The sequence below is a fragment of the Triticum dicoccoides genome, chromosome 5A (genome assembly GCF_002162155.2).
Source record: "Triticum dicoccoides isolate Atlit2015 ecotype Zavitan chromosome 5A, WEW_v2.0, whole genome shotgun sequence".
Classification (NCBI taxonomy): domain Eukaryota; kingdom Viridiplantae; phylum Streptophyta; class Magnoliopsida; order Poales; family Poaceae; genus Triticum; species Triticum dicoccoides.
In genome coordinates, this window is record NC_041388.1 from 674,542,711 (window position 1) to 674,570,467 (window position 27,757).

Genomic DNA, 27,757 nt, shown 5'->3' on the forward strand with positions numbered 1-27,757 from the left:
GTAGGTTTTCATAATTTATTATTGTTGACATTACCCTTGAGGTAAAAGGTTGGGAGGCGAAACTATAAGCCCCTCTCTTTCTCTGTGTCCGATTAAAACTTTGAACCCATAAATATCACGTGAGTGTTAGCAATTGTGAAAGATTAAATGATAGTTGAGTATGTGGAGTTTGCTAAATCAAAGCTCTGACATAGACCCTTCCTGAAAATAAGATGAACTACAATTTTTTGATAACTGAGAATACAGTTTGTTAGTTTCAAGAAAGTTTATGATCTATACTTTAACATGTGAATAGCTTGTTACTTGATCGTGAAAAGTTTTATGAAGATGAGCTACTAATATGACATATAATGATGCTAGAAAAAGTGATTGGAACTTGTGCACTTGCTAGCATTCACACTTCATAAATTATTTCTTTTATCATTTACCTACTCGAGGACGAGCGGGAATTAAGCTTGGGGATGTTGATACGTCTCCAACGTATCTATAATTTATGAAGTATTCATGTCATGTTTACAATATTTTTATATAATTTTGGTATGATTTGATTAGAACTAACCCGGACTGGCACTGTTTTCAGCAGAACTACCATGGTGTTGTTTTTGTGCAGAAATAAAAGTTCTCAGAATGCGATGAAAATCAACGTAGATTTTTTCTGGAAAATATGAAAAATACTGGAACAAAAATCTACCGGAGGGGAGTCACGGGGGCCCCACGAGGGTGGGGTGCGCGCCCCATGCCTCATGGACTCCCCGAGGGCCCCCTGACATGAAATCAATGCCAACTTCTCCTATAAATACAGAAACCTCGGAAAATTAACCTCGATCGGAAGTTCCACCGTCGCAAGCCTCTATAGCCACAGGAAATCAATCTAGGCCCTCTCTGGCACCCTGCCGGAGGAGGCCATCATCACCGGAGGCTATGGAGGACGATCCCGGAGGGGCCATCATCACCATGAAGGCGAAGGACTAGAGGGAGAACCTCTCACCGTCCAGTGGGGGCATGGAGGAGGAAGCTGATAACCCACAAGTATACGGGATCGCAACAATTTTTGAGGGTAGAGTATTCAACCCAAATTTATTGATTTGACACAAGGGGAGCCAAAGAATACTCTCAAGTATTAGCAGCTGAGTTGTCAATTCAACCACACCTGGAAACTTAATATCTGCAGCAAAGTGTTTAGTAGCAAAGTAATATGATAGTAGTGATAATGGTAGCAAAAGGTAACAGTAGTAAAAGTAATGTTTTTGGTATTTTTTAGTGATGATAGCAATAGCAACGGAAAAGTAAATAAGCGAAGAACAATATATGGAAAGCTCGTAGGCAATGGATCGGTGATGGAGAATTATGTCGGATGCAGTTCATCATGTAACAGTCATAACCTAGGGTGACACAGAAATAGCTCCAGTTCATTGATATAATGTGGGCATGTATTCCGAATATAGTCATACGTGCTTATGGAAAAGAACTTGCATAACATCTTTTGTCCTACCCAGCCATGGCAGCGGGGTCCTTACGGAAACTAAGGGATATTAAGGCCTCCTTTTAATAGAGAACCAAAACAAAGCATTAACACATAGTGAATACATGAACTCCTCAAACTACGGTCATCACCGGTAAGTATCCTGATTATTGTCACTTCAGGGTTAACGGATCATAACACATAATAGGTGACTATAGACTTGCAAGATAGGATCAAGAACACTCATATATTGATGAAAACATAATAGGTTCAGATCTGAAATCATGGCACTCGGGCCCTAGTGACAAGCATTAAGCATAGCAAACTCATAGCAACGTCAATCTCAGAACATAGTGGATACTAGGGATCAAACCCTAACAAAACTAACTTGATTACATGATAGATCTCATCCAACCCATCACCGGCCAGTAAGCCTACGATGGAATTACTCACGCACGGCGGTGAGCATCATGAAATTGGTGATGGAGGATGGTTGATGATGACGATGTCGATGGATTCCCCTCTCCGGAGCCCCGAACGGACTCCAGATCAGCCCTCCCGAGAGGTTTTAGGGCTTGGCGGCGGCTCCGTATCGTAAAACGCGATGATTTCTTCTCTCTGTTTTTTTTCTCACTGAAACACAATATATAGAGTTGGAGTTAGAGTCGGAGAGGCACCAGGGGGCCCACGAGGTAGGGGGCGCGCCCTAGGGGGCCACGCACGCCTCCCACCCTCGTGGATAGGTGGTGGGCCCCCTGGCCTTCATCTTTTGCAGGTATTTTTTATATTTTCTGAAAAGTTACTCCGTGAAGTTTCAGGTCATTCCGAGAACATTTGTTTCTGCACATAAATAACACCATGGTAATTCTGCTGAAAACAGCGCCAGTCCGGGTTAGTTCCATTCAAATCATGCAAGTTAGAGTCCAAAACAAGGGCAAAAGTGTTTGGAAAAGTAGATACGACGGAGACGTATCAGAAGCACAAGGGGGAGAACCTCTCCTCCTCTCTCTCTCTCGGTGGCACCGGAGTGCCATCGAGAGGGGAATCATAGCCGCGGTGATCGTCTTCATCAACATCACCATCCTCATCTCTTTTACGTGGTCCACTCTCCCGCACCCTGCTGTAATACCTACTTGAACATGGTGCTTTATGCTACATATTATGATCCAATGATGTGTTGCCATCCTATGATGTTTTGAGTAGATATCCTTTGTCTTTGGGTTGATTGATGATCTAGATTGGTATGAGTTGTATGTTTTACTTTGGTGTTGTCCTATGGTGCCCTCCATGTCGCGCAAGCGTGAGGGATTCCCGCTGTAGGGTGTTGCAATATGTTCATGGTTTGCTTATTGTCTGCGTTGCAATATGTTCATGGTTGATTGATGATCTAAATATGTAAAGACAGCATTCAAGTTTTCAGCAAAGATTATAACTAACCACATTCGCAATAACGTATAGGTCTCAAGTTTACTCATATCAATGGCATAATCAACTAGCGAGCAATAATAATAAATCTTGGATGACAACACTTTCTCAAAACAATCATAATATGATATAACAAGATGGTATCTCGCTAGCCCTTTCTGAGACCGCAAAACATAAATGCAGAGCACCTTTAAAGACCAAGGACTGACTAGACATTGTAATTCATGGTAAAAGAGATCCAGTCAAGTCATACTCAATGTAAACTAACAGTAATGAATGCAAATGACAGCGGTGCTCTCCAACTGGTGCTTTTTAATTAGAGGGGGATGACTCAACATAAAAGTAAATAGATAGGCCCTTCGCAGAGGGAAGCAAGGATTTGTAGAGGTGCCAGAGCTCGGTTTTGAAACAGAGGTGAATAATATTTTGAGCGGTATACATTCATTGTCAACATAACAACCAAGATATGGCGATATCTTCCATGCTACACACATTCTAGGCGATTCCGAAACAGAATGGTAAAGTTTATACTCCCTCTTCCACCAACAAGCATCAATCCATGGCTTGCTCGAAACAATGAGTGCCTCCAACTAACAAGAGTCCCAGGGGGAGTTTTGTTTGCAATTATTTTGATTTAGTTTGCATAAAGCATGGGACTGGGCATCCCGGTGACCAGCCATTTATCTCGTGAGTGAGGAGCGGAGTCCACTCCTCTTGAGAATAACCCGCCTAACATGGAATATACAGACAACCCTAGTTGATACATGAGCTATTCGAGCATACAAAACAGGATATTTATTTGAAGGTTTAGAGTTTGGCACATACAAATTTACTTGGAACGATAGGTAAATACCGTATATAGGTAGGTATAGTGGACTCATGTGGAATAACTTTGGGGTTTAAGGGATTGGATGCACAAGCAGTATTCCCTCTTAGTACAGGTGAAGGCAAGCAAAAGACTGGGAAGCGACCAGCTAGAGAGCGACAACCGTCATGAACATGCATTAAAATTAATCAACACCGAATGCAAGCATGAGTAGGATATAATCCACCATGAACATAAATATCGTGAAGGCTATGTTGTTTTTGTTTCAACTACATGCGTGAACATGCGCCAAGTCAAGTCACTTAAATCATTCAGAGGAAGATACCACCCTATCATACCACATGATAACTATCTCAATAGCATGTTGGCACGCAAGGTAAACCATTATGACTCATAGCTAATCAAGCATGGCACAAGGAACTATGATCTCTAGTTGTCATTGCAAACATGTTTATTCATAATAGGCCGAATCAGGAACGATGAACTAATCATATTTACAGAAACAAAAGAGGTTGAGTTCATACCAGTTTTTCTCATCTCAGTCAGTCCATTATATATCGTCATAATTGCCTTTCACTTGCATGAATGAACGATATGAATAATAATAATAGTGTGCGTGCATTGGATTAAGCTAGAATCTGCAGGCATTCAATAAACAGGAGAAGACAAGGCAATATGGGCTATTTTGTCAGATCAACAATAATGCATATAAGAGCCACTTCAACAATTTAATTATGGTCTTCTCCTATCGACCCCCAAAGGAAAGAAAAGAAATAAAACTATTTACACGGGAAAGCTCCCAACAAGCAAAAGAAGAACATGAAATCTTTTTGGGTCTTATTTTTAATTACTACTACAAGCATGGAAATTAAACTAACTAAAAGCTACAACTATTTTTTTGGTTTTTGTTAAGGTTAATTAAACACACAAGAAGAAAGCATAAAAAGGAAAATAAACTAGCATGGATGATACAATGAAAAAGTATGAGCACCGACATCTAGCAATGAGTGTATGAGCATAAATGTAATGTCGGTGAGAAATACGTACTCCCCCAAGCTTAGGCTTTTGGCCTAAGTTGGTCTATGGCCACGGCTGGCCTGGCGGATATCCATAATAGTAGTTGGGGTCGTACTGAGAAGAAGAAGAGGAAGACTCCGATTTCCACTGGCTGACAATCATCTCCGGATCCCATTGGTAATTAGACTGTCGTGAAGCATCAACCTGTGGTTCCGGCTCTGGCTCCATGGCTGGTGCAGGGTTCCGGTAGGCATGAATAGCCTTCAACGGAACAAGGTACTGGCCTATAGATAAATCAAACAAAGAAGGAGCAGGCAGGGTAATGGTCTCAGGATGATGTTTATTAACGAAGAATTGATATTTAAGCTCTCCTTCCCTATTCTTAACAATAAAATCATGTGCCACCATACTTTTATAATCTAGATAAACACGAGGCATCACTTTTTCTTCCTTCCCATATTGCCTAATAGGTATGTTAAAATTTGCAGCTAGGCGTGAAGCATGGATGCCTCCAAAGATGGGGCCCTTTGTACGGTTCAGACTTAACCGTTTGGCAATAATGCCGGCCATACTAACAGAGTTATCACCGTATAAACCGTGGAGCAAAATAATAATATCAGGGATACTAAGGTTTCCACAGTTTCCGCGACCAATTAAACAACGACTAGCAAATAATGCAAAATAACGTAAAACAGGAAAATGTATGCTAGTGATTCGTGCATCGGAAACCTTCCTTGTTTCCCCTACAATGATAGTATCAATAAACCCCTCCACATCATCGCGATGTGGTTCTTCTGTCTTGCCCTCAAAAGGGACTAAACAAACCCGACAAAAATCATAAAGCGACATCTCCTTATGCTCATCATATAAATAAAACTCCACCATAGGTGGTGAGCTCCTAGAATGGAAATGAAAGTTTTGCACAAAGATATTTGTGATTAAGAGATACCGATCTCATTGGTCGTGGAGGAAAGCGGTAAGGCCTGCATTCTCAGCCAATTCATGAAAATCTTCATAAATCCTGGCTGCTCTCAAGAAATCCTCGGAAGGCCATTCACACGCCCGAACCTCCGTGGTGCGAGGCAGATTATACTTAGGCTTCGGTGCCTTTTCCTTCGAGCTTTGGCTCAATGAGCCCCTCAAAAGTCTCCTCATCATTTTTTGAATAATTCTGAAATTTTTAGTAACTTCAAAATAAAAGTAAACCAAACTCAATAATATTGATAGCAACTACTCCTACAAGTGCTTAGAGCCTATATCATGCATCAAAACAACTTGGAACCATATAAATTTGACATGCAAGCTCAAGAACAGGGTCACCTAAGCAGCAAAAATTTGCAATGAATAAAGCACTAGAACAAAAACTAATTGGACCAATGGAGGAGTCACATACCAAGGAACAATCTCCCCAAGAAGTTTTGTGAGAGGTGCTTTGAGCAAGGAGATCGAAAATTGCAGCAAAAGGAGCTAGAACTCGTGCTTGAGATGGATATTTGTGTTTGGGGGAGGAAGAAGAAGTGTGTGGGTGCAGGAATAAGTGGAGGAGGGCCACCGTGGGCCCAAGAGGCAGGGGGCACGCCCTCCACCCTCGTGGGCAGGTGGTTGACCCCCCTGATGTGTTCTTAGTGCCAAATATTCTAGAAAAAATCATATTTAAATTTCAGGGCATTGGAGAACTTTTATTTTCGGGGTATTTTTATATTGCACAGATAATCGGATAACAGACAGAAAAATATTTGTTTTTATTTTATTTAATATAAATAACAAAAAGTAAAAGTGGGGTATAGAAGGTTGTGCCTTCTAGTTTCATCCATCTCATGGTCATCAAAAGGAATCGACTAACAAGGTTGATCGTCTTGTTAACGAACTCATTCCGAATAACATGGAACCGGAGAAATTTCGAATAACACTATGTTACCTCAACGGGGATATGCACATCCCCAATAATAAGAATATCATATTTCTTCTTGACAGTAGGAAGAGGAAATTCAAAACCTCCAAATATAATCGATGGAATTTTTCCAATAGAGTTGATACTATGAACTTGAGGTTGTTTCCTTAGAAAGTGTACCGTATGCTCGTAACCATTAACATGAAAAGTGACATTGCCTTTAGTGCAATCAATAACAGCCCCTACAGTATTCAAAAAAGGGTCTTCCAAGAATAATGGACATACTATCGTCCTCGGGAATATCAAGAATAACAAAGTCCATTAAAATAGTAACATTTGCAACTACAACAGGCACATCCTCACAAATACCAATAGGTATAGCAGTTGATTTATCAGCCATTTGCAAAGATATTTTAGTAGGTGTCAACTTATTCAAATCAAGTCTACGATATAAAGAGAGAGGCATAACACTAACACCGGCTCCAAGATCACATAAAGCAGTTTTAACATAATTTCTTTTAATGGAGCATGGTATAGTTGGTACACCGGGATCTCCAAGTTTCTTTGGTATTCCACCCTTAAAAGTATAATTAGCAAGCATGGTGGAAATTTCAGCTTCCGGTATCTTTCTTTTATTTGTAATAATATCTTTCATGTACTTAGCATAAGGATTGGTTTTGAGCATATTAGTTAATCGCATACGCAAAAAGATAGGTCTAATCATTTCAGCAAAGTGCTCAAAATCCTCATCATCCTTTTTCTTGGATGGTTTGGGAGGAAAAGGCATGGGTTTCTGAACCCATGGTTCTCTTTCTTTACCATGTTTCCTAGCAACAAAGTCTTTCTTATCATAACGTTGATTCTTTGATTGTGGGTTATCAAGATCAACAGCAGGTTCAATTTCTATGTCATTATCATTACTAGGTTGAGCATCATCATGAACATTATCATTAACATTATCACTAGTTTCAGGTTCATTACCAGATTGTGTTTCAGCATCAGAAATAGAAATATCATTTGGATTCTTAGGTGTTTCAGTAATAGGATCACTAGAAGCATGCAAAGTCCTATCATTTTTCTTTTTCTTCTTTTTACAAGAACTAGGTGCATCTATATTATTTCTCTGAGAATCTTGCTCAATTCTTTTAGGATGGCCTTCAGGATACAAAGGTTCCTGAGTCATTCTACCACCTCTAGTCATAACTCTAACAACATTATCATTATATTTACTATTCAATTCATTGAGCAAATCATTTTGAGCTTTAAGTACTTGTTCTACTTGAGTGGTAACCATAGAAGCATGTTTACTAATAAGTTTAAGCTCACCTTTGACATTAGCCATATAATCACCCAAGTGTTCAAGCATATTTTAATTGTATTTCAATTTTCTACCAAAATAAGCATTAAAATCTTCTTGCTTAGCCGTAAATTTATCAAACTCATTTAAGCATGGGCTAGCAAACTTAGTAAATGGGATTTCAGCTTTATCATATCTATAGAGAGAATTTACCTTTACTACCTGTGTCGGGTTATCAAGACCATGTACTTCTTCAATAGGTAATGGATTAAGATCATGTGTTTCTTCAACAGGCGGTAAATTAATACCGTGTATTTCTTCAATAGGAGGTAAATTCTTAACATCTTCAGCCTTAATACCTTTTTCTTTCATAGATTTTTTTGCCTCTTGCATATCTTCATGACTGAGAAATAGAATACCCCTCTTCTTCGGAGTTGGTTTAGGAATAGGCTCAGGAATTGGCTCCGAAGGTGTCCAATTATTTTCATTTGCCAACATATTATTCAATAGAATTCTAGCTTCATCAGGTGTTCTTTCCCTGAAAACAGAACCAGCACAACTATCCAGGTAATCTCTGGAGGCATCGGTTAGTCCTTATAAAAGATATCAAGTATTTCATTTTTCTTAAGAGGATGATCAGGCAAAGCATTAAGTAATTGGAGAAGCCTCCCCCAAGCTTGTGGGAGACTCGCTTCTTCAATTTGCACAAAAAATATATATCCCTTAAATCAGCTTGTTTCTTATGAGCAGGGAAATATTTAGCTAAGAAGTACTAAATCATATCATGGGGACTACGCACACAACTAGGATCAAGAGAATTAAACCATATCTTAGCATCACCCTTTAATGAGAATGGAAATATTTTAAGGATGTAAAAGTAACGAGTTCTCTCATCTCTAGTGAAAAGGGTGGCTATATCATTCAGTTTAGTAAGATGTGCCACAACAGTTTCAGATTCATAACCATGAAAAGGATCAAATTCAACCAAAGTAATTATATCAGGATCAGTAGAGAATTCATAATCCTTATCGGTAACAAAGATAGGTGAAGTAGAAAAAGCAGGGTCAGGTTTCATTCTAGCATTTAGAGATTGCTTACTCCATTTAGCTAATAACCTTTTGAGTTCATTTCTATTTTTGCAAGCTAAAATAGATAAAGAAGCTTCTTGATCAAAAAGATAACCCTTAGGAATAACAAGTGATTCTTCATCATCACTTTCATCAGTATCATCAGATTAAATATTTTCAATTTCTCTAGCTCTAGCAAGTTGTTCATCAAGAAATTTACCAAGTGGCACAGTAGTATCAAGCATAGAAGTAGTTTCATCATAAGAAATTTACCAAGTGGCATCATCAATAACATGTGACATATCAGAACGAATAGCAGAAGCAGGTGTAGGTGTCGCAAGCTTACTCAAAACAGAAGGTGAATCAAGTGCAGAGCTAGATGGTAGTTCCTTACCTCCCCTCGTAGTTGAGGGATAGATCTTGGTTCTTGGATCTTTCAAGTTCTTCATAATGATAAGCAGATATATATCCCAAGTGACTCAAAGAATAGAGCTATGCTCCCCGGCAACGGCGCCAGAAAATAGTCTTAATAACCCACAAGTATAGGGGATCGCAACAGTTTTCGAGGGTAGAGTATTCAATCCAAATTTATTGATTCGACACAAGGGGATCCAAAGAATATTCTCAAGTATTAGAAGTTGAGTTGTCAATTCAACCACACTTGGAAACTTAATATCTGCAGCAAAGGGTTTAGTAGCAAAGTAATATGATAGTAGTGATAACGGTAGCAAAATGTAACAGTAGTAAAAGTAATGTTTTTGGTATTTTGTAGTGATGATAGCAATAGCAACGGAAAAGTAAATAAGCGAAGAACAATATATGGAAAGCTCGTAGGCAATGGATCGGTGATGGAGAATTATGCCGGATGCGGTTCATCATGTAACAGTCATAACCTGGGGTGACACAGAACTAGCTCCAGTTCATTGATATAATGTAGGCATGTATTCCGCATATAGTCATACGTGCTTATGGAAAAGAACTTGCATAACATCTTTTGTCCTACCCTCCCATGGCAGCGGGGTCCTTACAGAAACTAAGGGATATTAAGGCCTCCTTTTAATAGAGAACCAAAACAAAGCATTAACACATAGTGAATACATGAACTCCTCAAACTACGGTCATCACCGGTAAGTATCCCGATTATTGTCACTTCGGGGTTAACGGATCATAACACATAATAGGTGACTATAGACTTGCAAGATAGAATCAAGAACACTCATATATTGATGAAAACATAATAGGTTCAGATCTGAAATCATGGCACTCGGGCCCTAGTGACAAGCATTAAGCATAGCAAAGTCATAGCAACATCAATCTCAGAACATAGTGGATACTAGGGATCAAACCCTAACAAAACTAACTCGATTGCATGATAGATCTCATCCAACCCATCACCGTCCAGCAAGCCTACGATGGAATTACTCACGCACGGCGGTGAGCATCATGAAATTGGTGATGGAGGATGGTTGATGATGATGATATCGACGGATTCCCCTCTTCGGAGCCCCGAACGGACTCCAGATCAGCCGTCCCGAGAGGTTTTAGGGCTTGGCGGCGGCTCCGTATCGTAAAACGCGATGATTTCTTCTTTCTGATTTTTTTCTCCCCAAAACACAATATATAGAGTTGGAGTTGGAGTCGGAGAGGCACCAAGGGGCCCACGAGGTAGGGGGCGCGCCCCCCACCCTCGTGGACAGGTGGTGGGCCCCCTGGCCTTCATCTTTTGCAGGTATTTTTTATATTTTCTGAAAAGTTGCTCCGTGAAGTTTCAGGTCATTCCGCGAACGTTTGTTTCTGCACATAAATAACACCATGGTAATTCTGCTGAAAGAAGCGTCAGTCCGGGTTAGTTCCATTCAAATCATGCAAGTTAGAGTCCAAAACAAGGGAAAAAGTGTTTGGAAAAGTAGATACGACGGAGACGTATCAGAAGCACAAGGGGGAGAACCTCTCCTCCTCTCTCTCGGTGGCACCGGAGTGCCATCGAGAGGGGAATCATAACCGTGGTGATCGTCTTCATCAACATCACCATCCTCATCTCTTTTATGTGGTCCACTCTCCCGCACCCCGCTGTAATACCTACTTGAACATAGTGCTTTATGCCACATATTATGATCCAATGTTGTGTTGCCATCCTATGATGTTTCGAGTAGATATCCTTTGTCTTTGGGTTGATTGATGATCTAGATTGGTATGAGTTGTATGTTTTACTTTGGTGCTATCCTATGGTGCCCTCCGTGTCGCGCAAGCGTGAGGGATTCCCGCTGTAGGGTGTTGCAATATGTTCACGGTTTGCTTATTGCCTGCGTTGCTTGAGTGACTGAAACACAAACACGGATAAGCGGGACATGGCGTATGGGAATAAAGAGGACTTGATACTTTAATGCTATGGTTGGGTTTTACCTTAATGATCTTTAGTAGTTGCGGATGCTTGCTAGAGTTCCAATCATAAGTGCATATGATCCAAGAAGAGAAAGTATGTTAGCTTATGCCTCTCCCTCATATGAAACTGCAATAGTGATTACCGGTCTTGTTAACAATTGCCTAGGACAATTTCGCACACCGATCCACCATTATTTCGCACTCTCTATTTATAATACTTAGTAATATATTCTAACTTTATGATAACAGCACCTACTTTCATATTTTAGCTCGCCGATATCATACAAAGTTATCCTCTTCATACCCACAACGTAGTTTTATTTCTCGTTGCTAGTTGGAAGCAAACATTCGGTGTACGTAGAGTCGTATCAGTGGCAGATAGGACTTGAGAGAATATTGATCTTACCTTTAGCTCCTTGTGGGTTCGACACTCCATACTTATCACTTCCACCTTTGAAAATTTCTACAATGATTCCCTGCACTTGAGGATTATCAAGCACCACCATAGAGGAGGAGGGATCATTCATATCACCCTTGCACCCACCAGCTCACTTGAGCCCAAGAACACCCCTCCTCGCGAGGTTGTTCTCCACTGTACTAGTTCATCCTCAGCCCCTCGAGGCCAATCCACCACAAAGCAGGAGTAGGGTTTTACACCGCAAGGTGGCCCGAACCTGGGTAAACTGTTGTGTCTCTTTTCTGTTCAGTTCATCAAGCTAGACCATGAGATTAGTGTGTAGACAGACTGGGGAGGGCGATTTTCTTCGCATGCACCCCAGAGTTCGAACCTCTCAAGGGTCTGCAGAACCCGGAATCCGACATGCATATTTGGTTTCACTTACTCGAGGTTAAGTAATGTCATTGTTGAGTTATGTGTGCGCAGTTTCCACTTTATTCTGCTATCCATTAAGCTTGACGGGGGAGTAGTAACTGTCTTAGACTCGAGACACAAAGATCCCCAGGATTATGTGGACATGACTGCAATGCTCCAGAGGTAAGTTCAATAATTATCGCACCATATCGGCAACTTTCTTTCATTTCCTGATATCAAGTAATCATTTTCTTTGCCTGGCGGGGTTTGGAAAAAGTTCACCTGAATGGTTCCGGATCTGCAGAAGGATCTGCGATTTAAACAACCCAGAGTAAGTAGTACTAGCTAGTTCTGTGCATCTCTCATTGATTCTAGTTTCATCAATACCATTTATCATGATTCATTATCAGTTTGATTGAACTCTATTCTCGTAAAGTGCTTGTGGTAGGAAGGCGGGAATAATTTATGTCGATACTATATTTGCGATTCATTCGCAACTCGACCTCTGAGCGGGGCTTGTCTTACAAACAATTTGAAGTACGTAATCAATAATATTTACAATTTTATTTTATTACCATCAATTGTGTTGAGTCTGATTCATATATATGTATTGACCCCCTTTTTTAAATTAGATCTGTCAGATGCGGGATGAACTCCTATCACATGATCGCATACGGGGAATTCAAGAGGAATTGACGGGATTCTTTCTTGACCGCATCATAAATGATAAGGGAGAATACCATACGGAAGTTCAATGGGAGTTTGCCCTTGATGATGTCAGGGATGTTATATTGTATATATGTAGTAGCGTCGCATAGATATACGAAAACTTGTTGTTCGACCAAGCATGGTGAAAGAGAGGTCACACTTATCTCTATATATGTTCATGATGATCTTGTGTAATTAATGGTTTCCTTCATTTGCTTACTAGCTAGCATCAAGTTCTCTCTATATGTATAGTAGTTAGCATCGACCAAGCACGGAGAAAGAGATGTCACTTCTCTCTATTAGCTAGCTAACACAATATGAAACCCCTAAATTAACCCTTCAAAAACCCCTAACCCCCCCCCCCTTTCAAAAAAAAACAAAAACCCCAGCGCTTGCGAGCTGCTGACGCGTGGCCGCCTTTTGGTCCTGGTTGGTGTTACCAACCGGGACAAAAGGTCCTCCTTTCTGGGCGCCCACAGCGGCCACGTGGAGCCCCTTTAGTCCCGGTTCGTAAGCCAATTGGGACTAAAGGCTTTAGGTATTAGTCCGGTTTGTTTTGTCCCAGTTCCAGAACCGGGACTAAAGGCCCTCTGGAACCGGGACTAGTACCCTGTTTTGTACTAGTGCATATAGTATATGGAATTGGAAATATACGGCGCCGTAAGATAATCCATTTTTCTAGCCGGATAATCCCACCTTTTTAAATATGTATATCTGATTTATGAGTGATTTTTTAAATATTAACTAGAAATACATTAACATTATCTTTGCTTATGAGACGGCATATGCTTGTTAGTGATTTATTTGACTTACTTTAGTATGTTCTAGTGATTTACGTGTGTTTAAACTACACATGTATTTGTACTTGCGCATTGCTCATATATATTTTTTGTTTAAATAATTTATATATTCTGCATATATGCATGTGGTATATGGCCGTTTTTCCGATCCGAGTATGTTTTGTTACCATACCGTTCTCAAATCCACATAATCCGGTATTCAAATCCACAACCGACCCGATTTTGAATTTGCAAATAAATGTGTAATAAAATATGGTATAAGCATTATCCGTGCAAATCTGATCCAGTTTCACCCCTACAAAGATTGGCTGTATATGAATTGCACTGTGCCTGCCTTACATAGAGTAAGTAAGCCCGCAGGACGAGCCTGCGTACCCAGAGTAGTGAAACTGATCCCTATACTTTGTGTTTTTTTAAAGATCCAGGTCAATTCTAAAAGGTCATCGAAAGTACAAACCACCACAAACATGATAAAAGTTACATGAGGTCTCTAGACCACACAATGAGCGCCGACGCATTGCCGTCACTGCTCCCTACCGAAGTCCACTAGACTTTCCCAATGACAGCTACAAAGCCAAAAGACCAGCACCCTAGAGCCACAGTCCTCGCTATTGAACTCTTGAATAGGTATGAAGCACCTGACATCAAATCTCGCCATGACACACGCACAACGAGAAATACTATCCTCGCCACCTGAATAAGACAATGGGAATCTATGTTCGTTCTCCATCGACTACGTCGAAACGGAAAAACTCAAGGAGGATCCCATCCTGAAAGACAAACTCGATGAAGAAGCAACGACATCCAACCACGCATCGCACCTGCGAGGTATAAAAGACGCCAACCTAAACTACTAGCCGGAGTGGAGGCAACATGATTCTCTTCCCCACCACCGGCCACCAGAGAGGACGACAAAGGGGAGGTGAATCCATAGATGCACCGGCGAAGCTCGGAGGAAAGAATTTTCCCTACCCGCCGAGGAGAAGGCGACAAAATGCTTCATGTGATAAGGAACAACTTTGCTAGTAAACCAACATAGGGCCCTATGTTGTTTTGTCACTGCTACTCCTTTAGCTACACAATATATTGAGCAAAATATGAAACAATAAATATATGCAGTTTTTACTTAACTAACAACGAATATATGGCACCATCTTCTCTATTCAAAAGTAAAATAGCTAGTAAATCTTGTTGTAGTGTTTATATTTCAAATTCTAAATTACCTCTGATGAACAACCTTTGTAGTTAATATTTGTATGCAAATGCCAATGAATAATTATGGGAAAATATATGGTGAATTATTTTCATGACAAATCAAATGGAATAGTAAATCGGACCAGTTTTCCCAACTGGTCATACACCCTTCCCGTTAATTGCTCAACGAAAATACAAATTTTGGATTACAGCAATAGAGGAGGCATGGAAAGAGAGCAATAAGTTCGGGGCATTAGCAGGAAATCCATTGCGGGTGCTCGCCATTGAAACACTCGCTACGAGAGAAAAACATGCTACCACCATACTAGCAACAACAACCAAAGAGTTCAACATGGAACACAACAAATAACTAGAATATGAAACTAGACTCGAGAATTTACACACACAAAAACATCGAATCAAGGCGGATAGTGGCCTAGACATCAACAAAGGTGTCAACTCTAGGACCATGAAACGAACAATCTTCAGTCATCTGCCCTGCCAGAGTTGCCGCAACCTTCATCAGCTCCTACACACCTTTCTGCAATTTAGTCCGGTTATCCCCTTTCAGCAATTTAGTCTAGTTATGCCGTTTCAGCAAGCCTGAGCACATCACAAAAGGAAGAAACCGTGAAATACAATTTCAATTGAAATAGCTCTAATTTCCACCACGACGAGCCTGCATACCTAGAGTAGTAGAACTGATCCCTATACTGGTTTGTGTTCTTTTTAAAAGGATTTGGGTCTATTATAAAAGTTCATCAGAAGTACAAGCCACCTCAAACTTGATAAAGTTACATGAGGTCTCTGGACCACCCAATGACTACTATTGCAGTCAAAACAAGCGTCGACGCATTGTTATCACCTCTCCCCTAGCAGAGACAGCTTGACCTTCTGGATACATTATAGCCAGGAACTCTTAGTGCATGTGCCCCTAAAGACCAACATCCTAGAGCCATTGTCGTCGACGTTGAACCCATGAATTGATCTGAAGCATCTAACACCAAATCTCGCCATGACGCATGCACTACGAGAAATCCTAGCCTCGCCGCCCCAATGAGATAACATGAATCTATGCAGGATCTCCATCAACTACGTCCAGTCGAGGAGGATCGAAGCCAGAAAGAGAAAATCGATTAAGAAGCTCCGCCATTCGTCTGTGCGCCGCACCTGTGAAGACTAAAATACGCCAACCTAAACTACTAGCCGGAGTGGAGGCCACGTGATTCCCTTCTCCGCCCCCGACACCCGAGCAACCGACAGGGGGGGATGTGAATCCGTAGACACGGCGATGAAGCCTGGAGGAAAGAATTTTCCATAGCCACCGAGGGGAAGGGGTCGAGATGCTTTGTGTGATAAGGAAATGACGAAGATATGTTGACCAAAACATGAAACTGCAAAGATGTGCAGTTTTTACTCAAGTAACAGCGAATATATGCACCATCTTTCTCTATTCAAAAGTAAAGTATGCTAGTAAATCTTGTTGTAGTGTCTATATTTCAGATTCTGAATTGCCTCTAATGAATAAACTTCGTAGTTAATATTTGAATGCACATGTCAGTGAATAATTATGAGAAATATACAGCGAAAGTATTTTTCATGATCAGATGGAACAGTAAATCTTGCCAGTTTTTCCAATTGGTCATTCCCCCTTCCCATTAATTTCTTAATGAAGATACAGATTCTGGATTACAACAATAAAGGAGGCAAAGAAGGAGAGCAATGAGTCGGGGCATTAGCGGGAAATCCACTGTGAATGCTTGCCATTGAAACACTCGCTATGAGACAAAAACTTGCTACCACCATACTAACAACAACAACCAAAGAGTTCAACATGGTACACAACAAATAACTAGAATATGAAACTAGACTCGAGGATTTGCACACACAAAAACAACTAATCAAGGCAGACAGTGGCCTAGGCATCAACAAGGTAGTTCAACACCAGGATCATCAAACACACAAGCTTCAGTCATCCGCCTTGCCAGAGTTGCCGCAACCTTCATCAGCTCCTACACACCTTTCAGCAGTTTAGTCTTGTTATCCCCTTTCAGCAAGCCTGACCATATCAAAAAGGAACAGACAAACAGTGAATACAATTTCAATCGAAATAGCTCTAATTTCCACCACACTTAACCAACAAACCTCCAGGCCCACTTTTTTTCTGCTTAGACCTACAAATCTAGGCCACATCACCACCATATAATAACCTCACAGTTGTAATCAATAAATATAGTTAGTTATACTTTGTTAATTAATTGTAGAAGATAGAAATGCTTATGCTTGTTCTAGCTAGGATAGACATAGGATGAAGAAAATTGCATCACCTTTTTCTAGGCTTGCCTTATGGTATCGGTAGCCCTGTAACAATAAGATGGCACGCGAGGTGATGATCATTAATTGTCCTTTTCTTCTTTGTCAACCCACTCAAGCTTAACTAGTAAATTAGACAGATTTGAATAGCAAATAAATCAATAACAGCAATCTTACTTTATCCGTCCCATACAAATAGTCGCAGAAGGTGAAAACAGAAGAGAAGTTGCTCTGGCTCTGGCCACCCACACGATGATGGTAGTCATGGTGGTCGGCCCCTCCATAGAACGGGATAAGCTTTGTCGGGTTGAATGGAAAGTTGAAGCTGCATTCTCATCAAGCAGTTTGGTTAATTTTATTTATTATAAGAAGTAGCATGATGCATGCTAGCTAGCGTTGGTTATACTAGCTAGTACTCTCTCAGGTCTTTTTTACTCCGCGTTTTAGATTTGTGTCAACTCGAAACTTTGTAGAATTTGACCAAATATATATTAAAAAATATCAACATCTACAATAATACCAAATATATATACTATGAAATTACATTTTATAATAAATCTAACAATATTGATTTGACATTGTGAATGTTGATACCTTTTTCGATAAGTTTTGTCAAAATATAGATGATTTAACTTAGGACAAAACTTGCATGCACACTAAAAAGGAGGGGAGGGAGTAGTTAAACGACTTAATTACCCGCTGTGGATGTCGATGGCCTCTAGGTGGCGTAGGACGAACCAGAGCCAGAGGGTGGTCATGTGGCAGGGCACGATGGCGGGGCCGGTGAAGGCGGGGACGCCGAGGATGAGGACCTCGGCCCAGTGCGCGTAGGGCGCGGCGTATCCGAAGGGCGCCGTGAACTCGTGGTGGACGCGGTGGATGTTGTGGTAGCCCCACCTGGTGTGCAGCAGCCGGTGGATCCAGTAGCCCAGGTAATCCTCCACCAGCAGGTAGACCAACATCTGCGCCGCCACCTCCCCGGCCGACGGCAGCGGCAGCCCCGTCCGGATGCCGACCATCTTGACGACCGGGTAGGAGACGAGGCTGAGCGCGCCGACGGTGAGGAGCAGGACGCGGCCGGTGTCCAGGTAGCAGCGCAGGAACGCTGCCGGGGAGAGCTGCGCCCGCGGCTGCAGCTTGTACGTGGACGGCCTCATCACGGCGGCGGCGACGCCGTCCGGAGCGGCGCGAGCGCGGAGCTCGAGCAGCGCGAGGGGGAGCGGCGCGATGGTGTAGAGGATGAGGAGGATGGCGACGTTGTGGCAGTAGAGCAGGTGGTCGGGCACGAACGCGGAGTATCGGAGCCAGGCCGCCTCGGCGCGCGTCATGGCGCGGCCCAGCGCCGCCTCCGCCTCCGCCGCCGTCGCGTATGGCAGCATAGGCGACGGGGGTGTGATCGATGATGGTACGTTTCCTGCGTTTTTTGCGGTTGAGCTAGCGCTCGAGCCGCTTTGTAGTAGGCGCTGGCTGGTCTCTGTCGACAGCATAGGTGATGTAGGGCATGTGCGCGGTGAGGGTGCCATGCATGCACGTCGCATGCATGCCCCGCTCAGGGCGGTGATGCTGAGCTACGACGGTTGGTCCGTCATGGAAAGAAAAAGTGAAAAGTGCAAAACTGTACTAGTACACCTAACCTAGGACGAGTGACATGTTTATTCACCTAACCTAGAACGGTAGGCTGACTGACATGTTTATTCACGTAACAGTCGCTCGTCGTACATGCATATGCATGTGCTCGCAACTGCCTGCCTCCGTCGGTAGGGTACGTCCACCAAGCCGACGTTGACGCACCAACCCAACTCCGGCGACGTGTCCGGCCGACCGTGCTAGTTGCCTAGTTATAGTTCTCGGCGAATTTGCCTTCAATTAGTTTTGCTCGTACACGCCCGTATGATCTCAATCATGTCGGGCCCTCGGGGTTTGGTTTAAAACTATAGCTTAGCTGCTTCGATGGACTAGAATTAACAACGCCTTTCAACGCAACTCCGCGGCGCGAGAGGGGGACGCGGCCGTGCTATTCCAGACGAGGCTCGCCAGGAACTCACCGGAGGCGGGGACGACGCGGCTCCAACAGTGCCGTCGACAGAGGAAGAAGGGCTTTGGACCGTCGCATGAAGATCCGATGGTCCCCAAAATAATTGACTGTCGGGAACAACAAATTCAGACGACTGTGCAATAATCAGCCCCATGAAACTGACGCGTCCCCAACAACACTGTCCACCATCATCAACCACCGTCTAAGAGCAAATTCAATTGGGCGACCCATTTCGTCTGCCGCCATTCGTGTGGATCGGCGCAGGCAAAAGAGAAGGCCCAACGCGCCAACTCAAACCCAAATCGAGTCCGCTTCACGTCCGCGCTGACGCATTTGCGGTCTAAATTTGCGCCTCAAATGTGTCGGCGCGGACACGGAACGGATGCCACGCGCGCCTTTTCGATGTCCGCCGCGTCCCCACTTGGCGATCGTCCAACTGCCCGCGGCCTACCTGGTCAGCTTAATTTATGACCTCGAGCCCATGCATCAGCGACGGCGGTCGTCCTTTTTAAGCCACCGTGCGGCGGGGCCGTCCTCATCCGCTTCCAGCCAACCCCCGTCCCCATCTAGCCACACTCGCTCCCCATCGCCGGCAAACCCTAGCCACCCCAGCCGTGTCAGATGGGGCTCTTCTCCGACACCGGCAGCAGCAAGGCCAAGGGCAAGTCCCCCGCCGTTCCTTCTCCCTCGGATTTTCGCCCGCCTCCGCCGGCGCTAACTCGCCGGCCGAGGCAGCGCATCAACGTGACAGTGCACCAGGCGGAGTGGCACTGGCAGCACCACGTGCCTCTCCCGTACCTCGACGCCACCCTGCCGCATGACTGGCAAGATCCGGAGAGGATCCCAGTGTCGGCGGCGCCGCGGTCGTCTAGGGCGCACGCGAAGGAGGTGCGGCGCCGGCGACTGCTCCTGACGCCGGGGCAGCGCCGTGACCCCGCCTACGCAACCGACTCACCCAACTGGGCTCGCTAGTTCGCCTTCGAGCACGAGAAGGCGAGGCGAGGCGGTGTTCGCGAAGTCGACCTTACTGTGCCACTGTCCCGGCTCATCGTTCGCGAGGAGGACCAGACGGCCCTTGCAGCGGTCTACCGGGAGAGCGAGGAGGACGAGTGGCGCAGGGCGGCGGCGGCCGTGGAAGAAGAGGCGGCGTAAGAGACGACCATGGCGCAGGCCATGGCCCTCTCCGCGGCGGGCGACTGCGTCCTGCCATCGGTGACCCCGCCGTCCCCTGTCAAAGCCAAGCCGGAGCCGGAGCCGTCCGCCATCGAGCGCTACTCCTGGACGGGAGTAGTGCGCGAGTGGGTCAGCGCGCCACCGGTCTGGGTTGGGGTGTCGCTGGCACAGGAGGCGGCGTACCTCGAACATTGGCGCCAGCGACGGCTGGCCGAGGAGCGCCGCCACAACGAGTACCTCGAGATGCTCGAGCGCGACGCCGAGGACGAGCAGTGCGAGGCCGAGGAGGAGGCGCACCAGGCCACGGCGGCACAGCCCGCGCCTGACATAAATGCCCTTTGGAACACGGCGTTCCCCTAGGCCAGCACTGCGCCGACGCTCATCGATCTCATGGACCCCAAGGACAACGACGCCGCCGCCTAGGGCAGCGCGCCATCTCATAGTTTAGTTTGTTTTTATTTTTCTTAAATGCAAATGTGGGCGCGTGGACTCTCGCCAGCTTTCGTGTCCGGCTTTAATGTTTTATTAATGTTCTTTTTATTTTAAATATGCATGCAGTCTTTTTTGGGGATCAATAACTCCCGAACGTCAGGGATTTTGGCATTTGGACCCGAACGCCTCGAGTGCCGTCAGATGATTTGCACAAATCTTAGAGCAGGTGACAGAGAAAATTAGTTCGGGATTTTCCGTCGAACGACCTCGTCTTTGCACAAATCTTAGAGCAGGTGACAGAGAAAATTAGTTCGGGATTTTCCGTCGAACGACCTCGTCTCCTTCGCCCCCACCCCTCCCTCCTAGTCTTATCTTTTTCTTTCTCTCACCCACTCTTCCTCTCCACAGCTTATCTGTGAGCTAGATCGTCACTGTCGCCAGCTCCTCGCGCCGCCGCGTTGGGCAGTCGAGACCGCATCCATCCGCGTGAATCCACGCCGGCGTAGAGGCGCGGTCGTGGCGAAGGGCGAGCTCCGCCCGCTCGTCTAAGTTGTCGCGGCAGCCGTCTCCCCTGCACAGGCGATGCGGACTGGAGCGCGGCGTGACTGGTCCGCGCCCACCGGCTAGAGGTGCGGCCGTGGTGGAGGCAGAGCGCTGCCTGCTCGCCTGCGCCGCGGCGGCGGGCATCTCGGTCGTCTCCTCCTCAAACTCACCGACCGGCTCGAGGTGCGGTCAAACGGAGAGGGCGGCCGCGGCGGTGGCTGGGCCGTACAGGAGCAGCAACGGCGGCGGAGCAATGAAGCATCGTACCATCTTCGCTCTCGTCAGGTGACTTGGGGGAGGCAGCGACGGCTTCCCGGCGTGCACCGGGCGGAAAGCGGAGGCGGGTGCCCTGCGACGAGTTCCCTGGGACAGCACCATGTGTCCGTGGAGGGGGCAATGGGCTCCTCACAGACAGCGTGTCGGCGTCCATTCTAAGAAGGGAGCCCGGCGGGGAGGTGCTCATCGAGCTCGAGCAACACCACAGCCGAAGGGATCCGACTGGTCCCATTTTTACTGATGTCTGATGATTTTTTTGCTAGATGCTACTATGAGCTTTTTTAACACATTTTTGCCACGGTTTGTATATGAAATAGTCCCTAAATTTTCCATGCTACGCTTAAATATGAGTAGAACACAATTTTCTGCTGTGATTTATTTAGTTACTAACTTTGCCATGTGAGTAGTACACAAATTTAGTTTTTTGGTCCTATAATACATGGCAATTTCTTAGATTATTACAAATTCTCGGACCGTTGCAACTTTATAATTTGTCAGTTCATTCACATGACAATATTTGATTGTTTTTGTCCTAATATCATGGCCTGTCTCAATCATGGAAAACTTGACATGGCAAACATGGCAAAATTCTTTATTTTTAAGATGTTAAAAACATGGCAAATTAAGATGTCCAAAAACATAGCAATCTAAGATGTTCAAAAACATGGCAAACTTGGCATGGCAACTAAAATCAGTTTTTTATGGATGCGTTTTTTGCCATGGCAACTAAAAGCATTTTTGCCATGGTTCGTTTTTTTCTCTTTTACAAAGTCCACCCAAAGAATGTTTTGCCATGGCAATTACATTTTCATGGGACGATGACAAATAGAGTTCATTGTGATGGCAAATTTATTTTTTATGCATCATGGCATTTCTAGTGCATGGACCATGTCAAAATTTTGGAACAATGGCATGGCGAAATTATTTCTTTTTGCAACATGGCAAATTTAGTTTTATAGCCATGGCAATTTTACCATCTTTTTGCCATGGCAATTTTAGCTTTCTTCTTCAATGGCAATTTTTGCCTTTTTTAGAGCGCCATGCCAAATTAAACTTTTTTTGTTTTGCCATGGCAACTTAACCTTTACATACATGGTAATTTACTTTTTTTACATGCATGGGAACTTTTTTTTTACTTTTACTTTCATTCATGGCAAATTTAATTCTTTACTTGCCATGGCAAATTAACTTTTACATCCATGGAAAATTTTACTTTTTTATTTGCCATGGCATTTTTCAATCCACATTTTTTTGTTTCTTCATGTATATAGTAAAATATTATGGCAATAAAATTAGCTATTTATTTTTGCCATGGCAAAATTACCTTAATTGACATGTCAAATTTACCTAAATCGCCATGGCAACTCTTAACTTTTATCGCCATGGCAATTTTTTATTTTTATTTTCGCCATGGAAAATTTACCCAAATCGCCATGGCAAATATTTAACTTTTATTTCCATGGAAAAAAAAGTTCATTCACTACATAGCATGGCCAATTTTTTGTCGTGTGGGATGGGTTTCCTAGATTATTTTTCATGAGTGTTTTTTTGCCATCTTTTCCAATAAAAATCCATGTACCTATTAAATTTTCCCAAAAAGTTGCCATGTGGTTTAGCGAAAAGTCTCCTAAATTTGCCATCTTTTTCTGAAGAAAAACTTACTAAATTTGCCACGTGTAATCATTTCATTATAGTTAGCTAGTTTTTAATACAAATGTAAATTTATGTTTTGAGATCATGGAAATTTATGTATGAGATCATGGACCATAGCAAATTCCTTTCTTTTCTTTAATTTTCATGATGAAAAATTTATTCTTTAGTGCCATGGCAATTGTATTTGTTAAAGATGGCAATTTATACTACCACACCATGGCAAATTCCTCGCACATAGTTTTGTGTTCAAATTGTGCATACAATATATGAAAATTTAATTAAAATACCATGACATTTTTTACTATGAATCTTCCATGGCAATGTTTTTTATTTATATGATGGAAATTCCATGGCTATTTTTCTTCTGGGTGATTGCAAGAAAAACAAATTCTTTTTACCCATGGCATTTTTTGTGCTTTTAAAGTTGATCACATTTTTTTCATAGCACAGGAAAAATATGGGCTTTAATCTGGCACAGCAAAAAAAGTATTAGGCTGTTTTTGCTACCGAGCTGTAGGGTCGACGGGGAGGGGCGTTCGCGTTGGGGGGCTCCCCTGCCGAACGGATTCGTTCGCATCGATCTCTCCTCCAGTACGAACGAGTCGTTCAGGTTGGGGGTCTCCCAGCCCGAACGTTCGGTAGTTATTGGCGTCCTTTGTTTTCTCACGCTGACCTAAACGCGAAAGCGGACGTTCATGTCCGTCTGGCCGACCCAAACAGACAAATAGCAGACAAAATTGCCGTCCGTTTGGGTCGGCCCGTTGAAGTTGCTGTAAGTATGGGTCGTTATTATAAGACTATTAATTAAAGACAGTATAACCGCACCTAAAGCGAGCCCTCATAGCGATTTGGGTTTTTGGCCGTCCGTTTTTTGCGATCTGGGAGTTCCTGGCCGTCAGATTTAACGTGAAAAGCGATCCGTTCTGCCGTGCGGCTAATCTGGTCCAGCTGTCCTGTGGGCTGCTGCTCCACGAGCCGAAACAGACTATTCTGATGTATTGGGCCTTCGCGAGCCAGCAACCCAATTGAAGAAGGGAGGCCTACAAGCTACGCGTGAGGTCCATCCACTCCCGAACCCCTATCCCCATCGAGACCGCATCCACCCGCCCTCAGCTTCGATCCATCCACCCACCCAATCCCGATCGATCCATCCACCTGCCCAATCCCGATCGAGGCTGCCGGTTGTTCCCAGCGACCAGAGGAGAGGAGCAGCCGGTGCGGCCGGTTCCATCAACTGAAGACGGGGTGAGGGATGGGATCGATCCCTGCGACCGGAGGAGTAGGATCCTGGTCGAGGCAATCCAATCGAGCGCGTGAAGAAAGGTGGGGGCGAGGGAGATAATGGCCGACTCCTCCCCTACTTGAAACTGCTCTGCCCTCTTGAAGCTCGCAATCATGGCCCTTCTCTGGAAACTGCTCTTGCGTCCTCGCAATCATGGCGTATTATTCATTCATGGCTGATAAATTTTCAACCCTTTCTTATGCGCGGTAGTCCTATATAGTGCTTCCCTCCCTCGCTTTGTATGCACGCCCTACTCTAGCATCTACATCTTCTTCAGCGTTATGCTCTGGTTAATCGGGTCTGAATCGGCTTGTCTGGCACGTTTTCTGTGGTCATCTCCATCTCAGACAGCCCACTTCTGTAACTGAGGACTGCTCATGTCTCTGTGAAGAAGAAAACGCAGATCCTCGATAGGGAATGCATCGATCCATCTGAGGTACGAGGGAAAGATGAAGATCCAGCCGTCTATCCAGGGGTATGAGTATTTAAACATTGTTTTGTTTCTTTGAGAAAATTGGTCATGTCAATCTAAATTGGTGTGTTTGCTTGACTAATGCAGGTGCCAAATCAAGCATACTGGCTGGTCACTCAAACCTAATTGAGAAATCAGTCAACTATTCCTAGATCAGGCAAAAAAATCATTGATAAATGTATTTGGTGTGCTTTTAGTTTGTATTTTAACAAGCTTGGGAATATGATAGTTACGGGTCAGCTATTAGCTTTTTACATCTTTATAGATAACTAATGATACCTTGCAGGCTATTCAAATGATTTATATACCAAAGTTTACACTATCAGTTTGTTCATCATTACATGTTATTTAATTTAGGCGAATCAATTCCAACTTCAACTGTTTGTTTGGGAACTATATGTCAGGCGGCCGCTCCCTTGATGTCGGTCGTGCCTCGCGCTACCCAAGCAAGTGCCTTCGCCGTGCCTCCTGCTCATGAATCCTTGTGCCGGCCCTGCCGCATGCGCTGAATTCCTCCTAATTGGGCGTGCTCTGGGCTGTGGCTAACTGCCTGTCTCCTTTTCCACCACACCGCAGAAACAGTGCCTTCTCCGTGACGGTGACAAGGCAGTGGCAACGGCCATACATCTGACAACCAGGCCAGCGGTGCTTCCCCCTCCACTTTCCGGACAAGCTACAACAGGCGTTGACTACTCGTCCCACGCCTATTCCTTGGCCAGCAGCCAGCACCACCAGGTCGATCGCTCCCTCCACCTCAAGCTCTCACTCTAAGACCCACTAGCTTACACCACTGTCTTGCATTCTTTTTGGAAATATAATATGCTTCATGTTATTCTTGGGTGTTGAATTCTAATCATCTACTCTTGTAGTGCAACAGAAGAGGAGTGATATGTATAATATGTTTGGCATCTCCTGTCCTTTTGTGGTCTGTGTAGTGCTTTGCAATGGCATACTGATATTTTTCCTATTCTTTTTCATGTACGTACATGGGTAGCCAATTATTTCTTCTCTTTGTCTGGTGTGCAGCATGCAAGAGAAAAATCTCCTTTAACCATGTTCTGCTCTGCTCATGTTCTGATTCTGTTCATCGCCTGGGCAGGTGCAGAGTGAGAGGGGAGATTAGTTTGGTACTTTGGCATAAGTTGCTTTTCTTTCATTTGATTTACTATTTTTCATAAATGATGGTAATGTTCTACACCACTTTAATAAACTATCATGCATGCTGATGTTTAGAACAATAACATATTGTGGAGAAAGTTAAAAAGGAGCATCTCATATGAAATTGAGTACTAAGTGGCATGACTTCACGTTTCAACTTATTGATGGTATTAATTCCCATGTTGGAGCTAACAACACATTGTGGCTTATGTACTGAACTTCTGGGCCATTATATCTGAAGCAACTCAATTAAATGATATTTTTGGACACCATAAACTCACCCATTTGGAACTGCAAATTTTGCACTGTACTCTGTACATTTTTTTGTGGCTCAGTGGCTCGATAATAACTCTGAAAGCCACGATGTCCAGTACATAAACCATGCTCCATTTGCTAAATTGTAGGGAGCACTTGCTATATAACTAGCCCAACTGGCTTCTATCATACGATTGTCATCGGTCTTTTCCCACTTTCTACAGCCATCTAACATAACACTTATGCAACGACTCTTTTGGATTGAAGTCCTAAATTCCTCTGCATCTTAGATTGTACATATGGGCATCTGCCACAACGCCTACATTTACCATTAACTATTCTAACTAAAAGTATACACACTTGCGGCCAGCTCAAACCAAGTTCAATCCCATGAGACATCCTCTTCCACTACATTACTACGAGTACTTTACAACAACTCCCTGGACATTTAGGTTGCATGTTTAATTTTGTGCTGTCATATAGTATTACGGAATTACTATCACTCTATTGTAAAAATGGATGGGTGCGGCCAGGTACGTACGCCATCATAATCTAGCAAAGTTCATCTTTGTCCAAACTAAATATGATAATCTCTCTAATGATGTTTGGTTGATTTTGTTTTTAATGATGCTTGAGCAAGCTACCATCACTCATATTGACCAAACATCTTAATTTTCTCGTTCTCAGGTACATGTTTCTGTAATGATGCTTAAATGATGCAAGGGAAGTAACACTCGTCTTGACTAGCCAGGCAGCTCCATTTTCCTCAGTCTTATTCTAATTTTTACGCACGTGTTGTTCGCAGACACGCATATGTTACATATATAACCAAATGAAATTGGCATTTGTGATCTCCATATTTTTCTTCTAATGCAATGATATGATTTTCTTCTAATGCAATGATATGTAGTTTATTTGTTGTATTCTGCCTAGATTAACTTCTATGTACTTTGCAGGTTGTGCTTAAAAATCAAAAACAGAGATGGAACAAAAACAGATGTAGGATAGCATCCATTTTGAACCAATGTTTGTACTACAGTGCCATTTCAGAAACTATTGTTGTTGAAAGATGAGACTGGGTGCAGTCATTTGTTCCGTATTGCTTAATGTCGGTGGATGGGTCGAAGCTGAGGGCGGGTGGATGCGGTCTCGATGGGGATTGGGGTTCGGGAGTGGATGGACCTCACGCGTAGCTTGTAGACCTCCCTCCTTCAATTGGGCTGCTGGCTCGCGAAGGCCCAATACTCTGTTTCGGCCCGTGGAGCAGCAGCCCACAGGACAGCTG

At 43.7% G+C, this 27,757-nt stretch overlaps 1 protein-coding gene and 1 long non-coding RNA gene across 2 annotated transcripts; one reads left to right on the forward strand and one right to left on the reverse strand.

The window, feature by feature from the left end:
• Positions 1-16,633: 16,633 nt before the first annotated feature.
• Positions 16,634-18,593, reverse strand: LOC119298399 (very-long-chain aldehyde decarbonylase GL1-10-like). The gene is made up of 4 exons (XM_037575817.1): positions 17,890-18,593; positions 17,371-17,518; positions 17,208-17,241; positions 16,634-16,939 (listed from the first exon to the last, which is right to left on the reverse strand). The coding sequence occupies exons 1-4, from the start codon at positions 18,570-18,572 to the stop codon at positions 16,893-16,895; spliced, it is 912 nt and encodes a 303-aa protein (XP_037431714.1). The 5' UTR covers positions 18,573-18,593; the 3' UTR covers positions 16,634-16,892.
• A 5,782-nt stretch (positions 18,594-24,375) lies between these two features.
• LOC119304032 lies at positions 24,376-27,364 on the forward strand. Its single transcript, XR_005148066.1, has 2 exons — positions 24,376-25,062; positions 25,147-27,364. It is a non-coding gene; the product is annotated as an uncharacterized LOC119304032 (long non-coding RNA).
• The last annotated feature ends 393 nt before the right edge of the window (positions 27,365-27,757 follow it).

Bases quoted from the DNA above. Each gene is read 5' to 3' on its own strand.
- LOC119298399 (XM_037575817.1), bottom strand. From the start codon at position 18,572: ATGCTGCCATACGCGACGGCGGCGGAGGCGGAGGCGGCGCTGGGCCGC. The intron at 17,519-17,889 runs GTAATTAAGTCG...ATGAGAATGCAG, and splicing joins GCCATCGACATCCACAGCGG to CTTCAACTTTCCATTCAACC. The intron at 16,940-17,207 runs GTGATGCAATTT...TGATATGGTCAG, and splicing joins TAAGGCAAGCCTAGAAAAAG to GCTTGCTGAAAGGGGATAAC.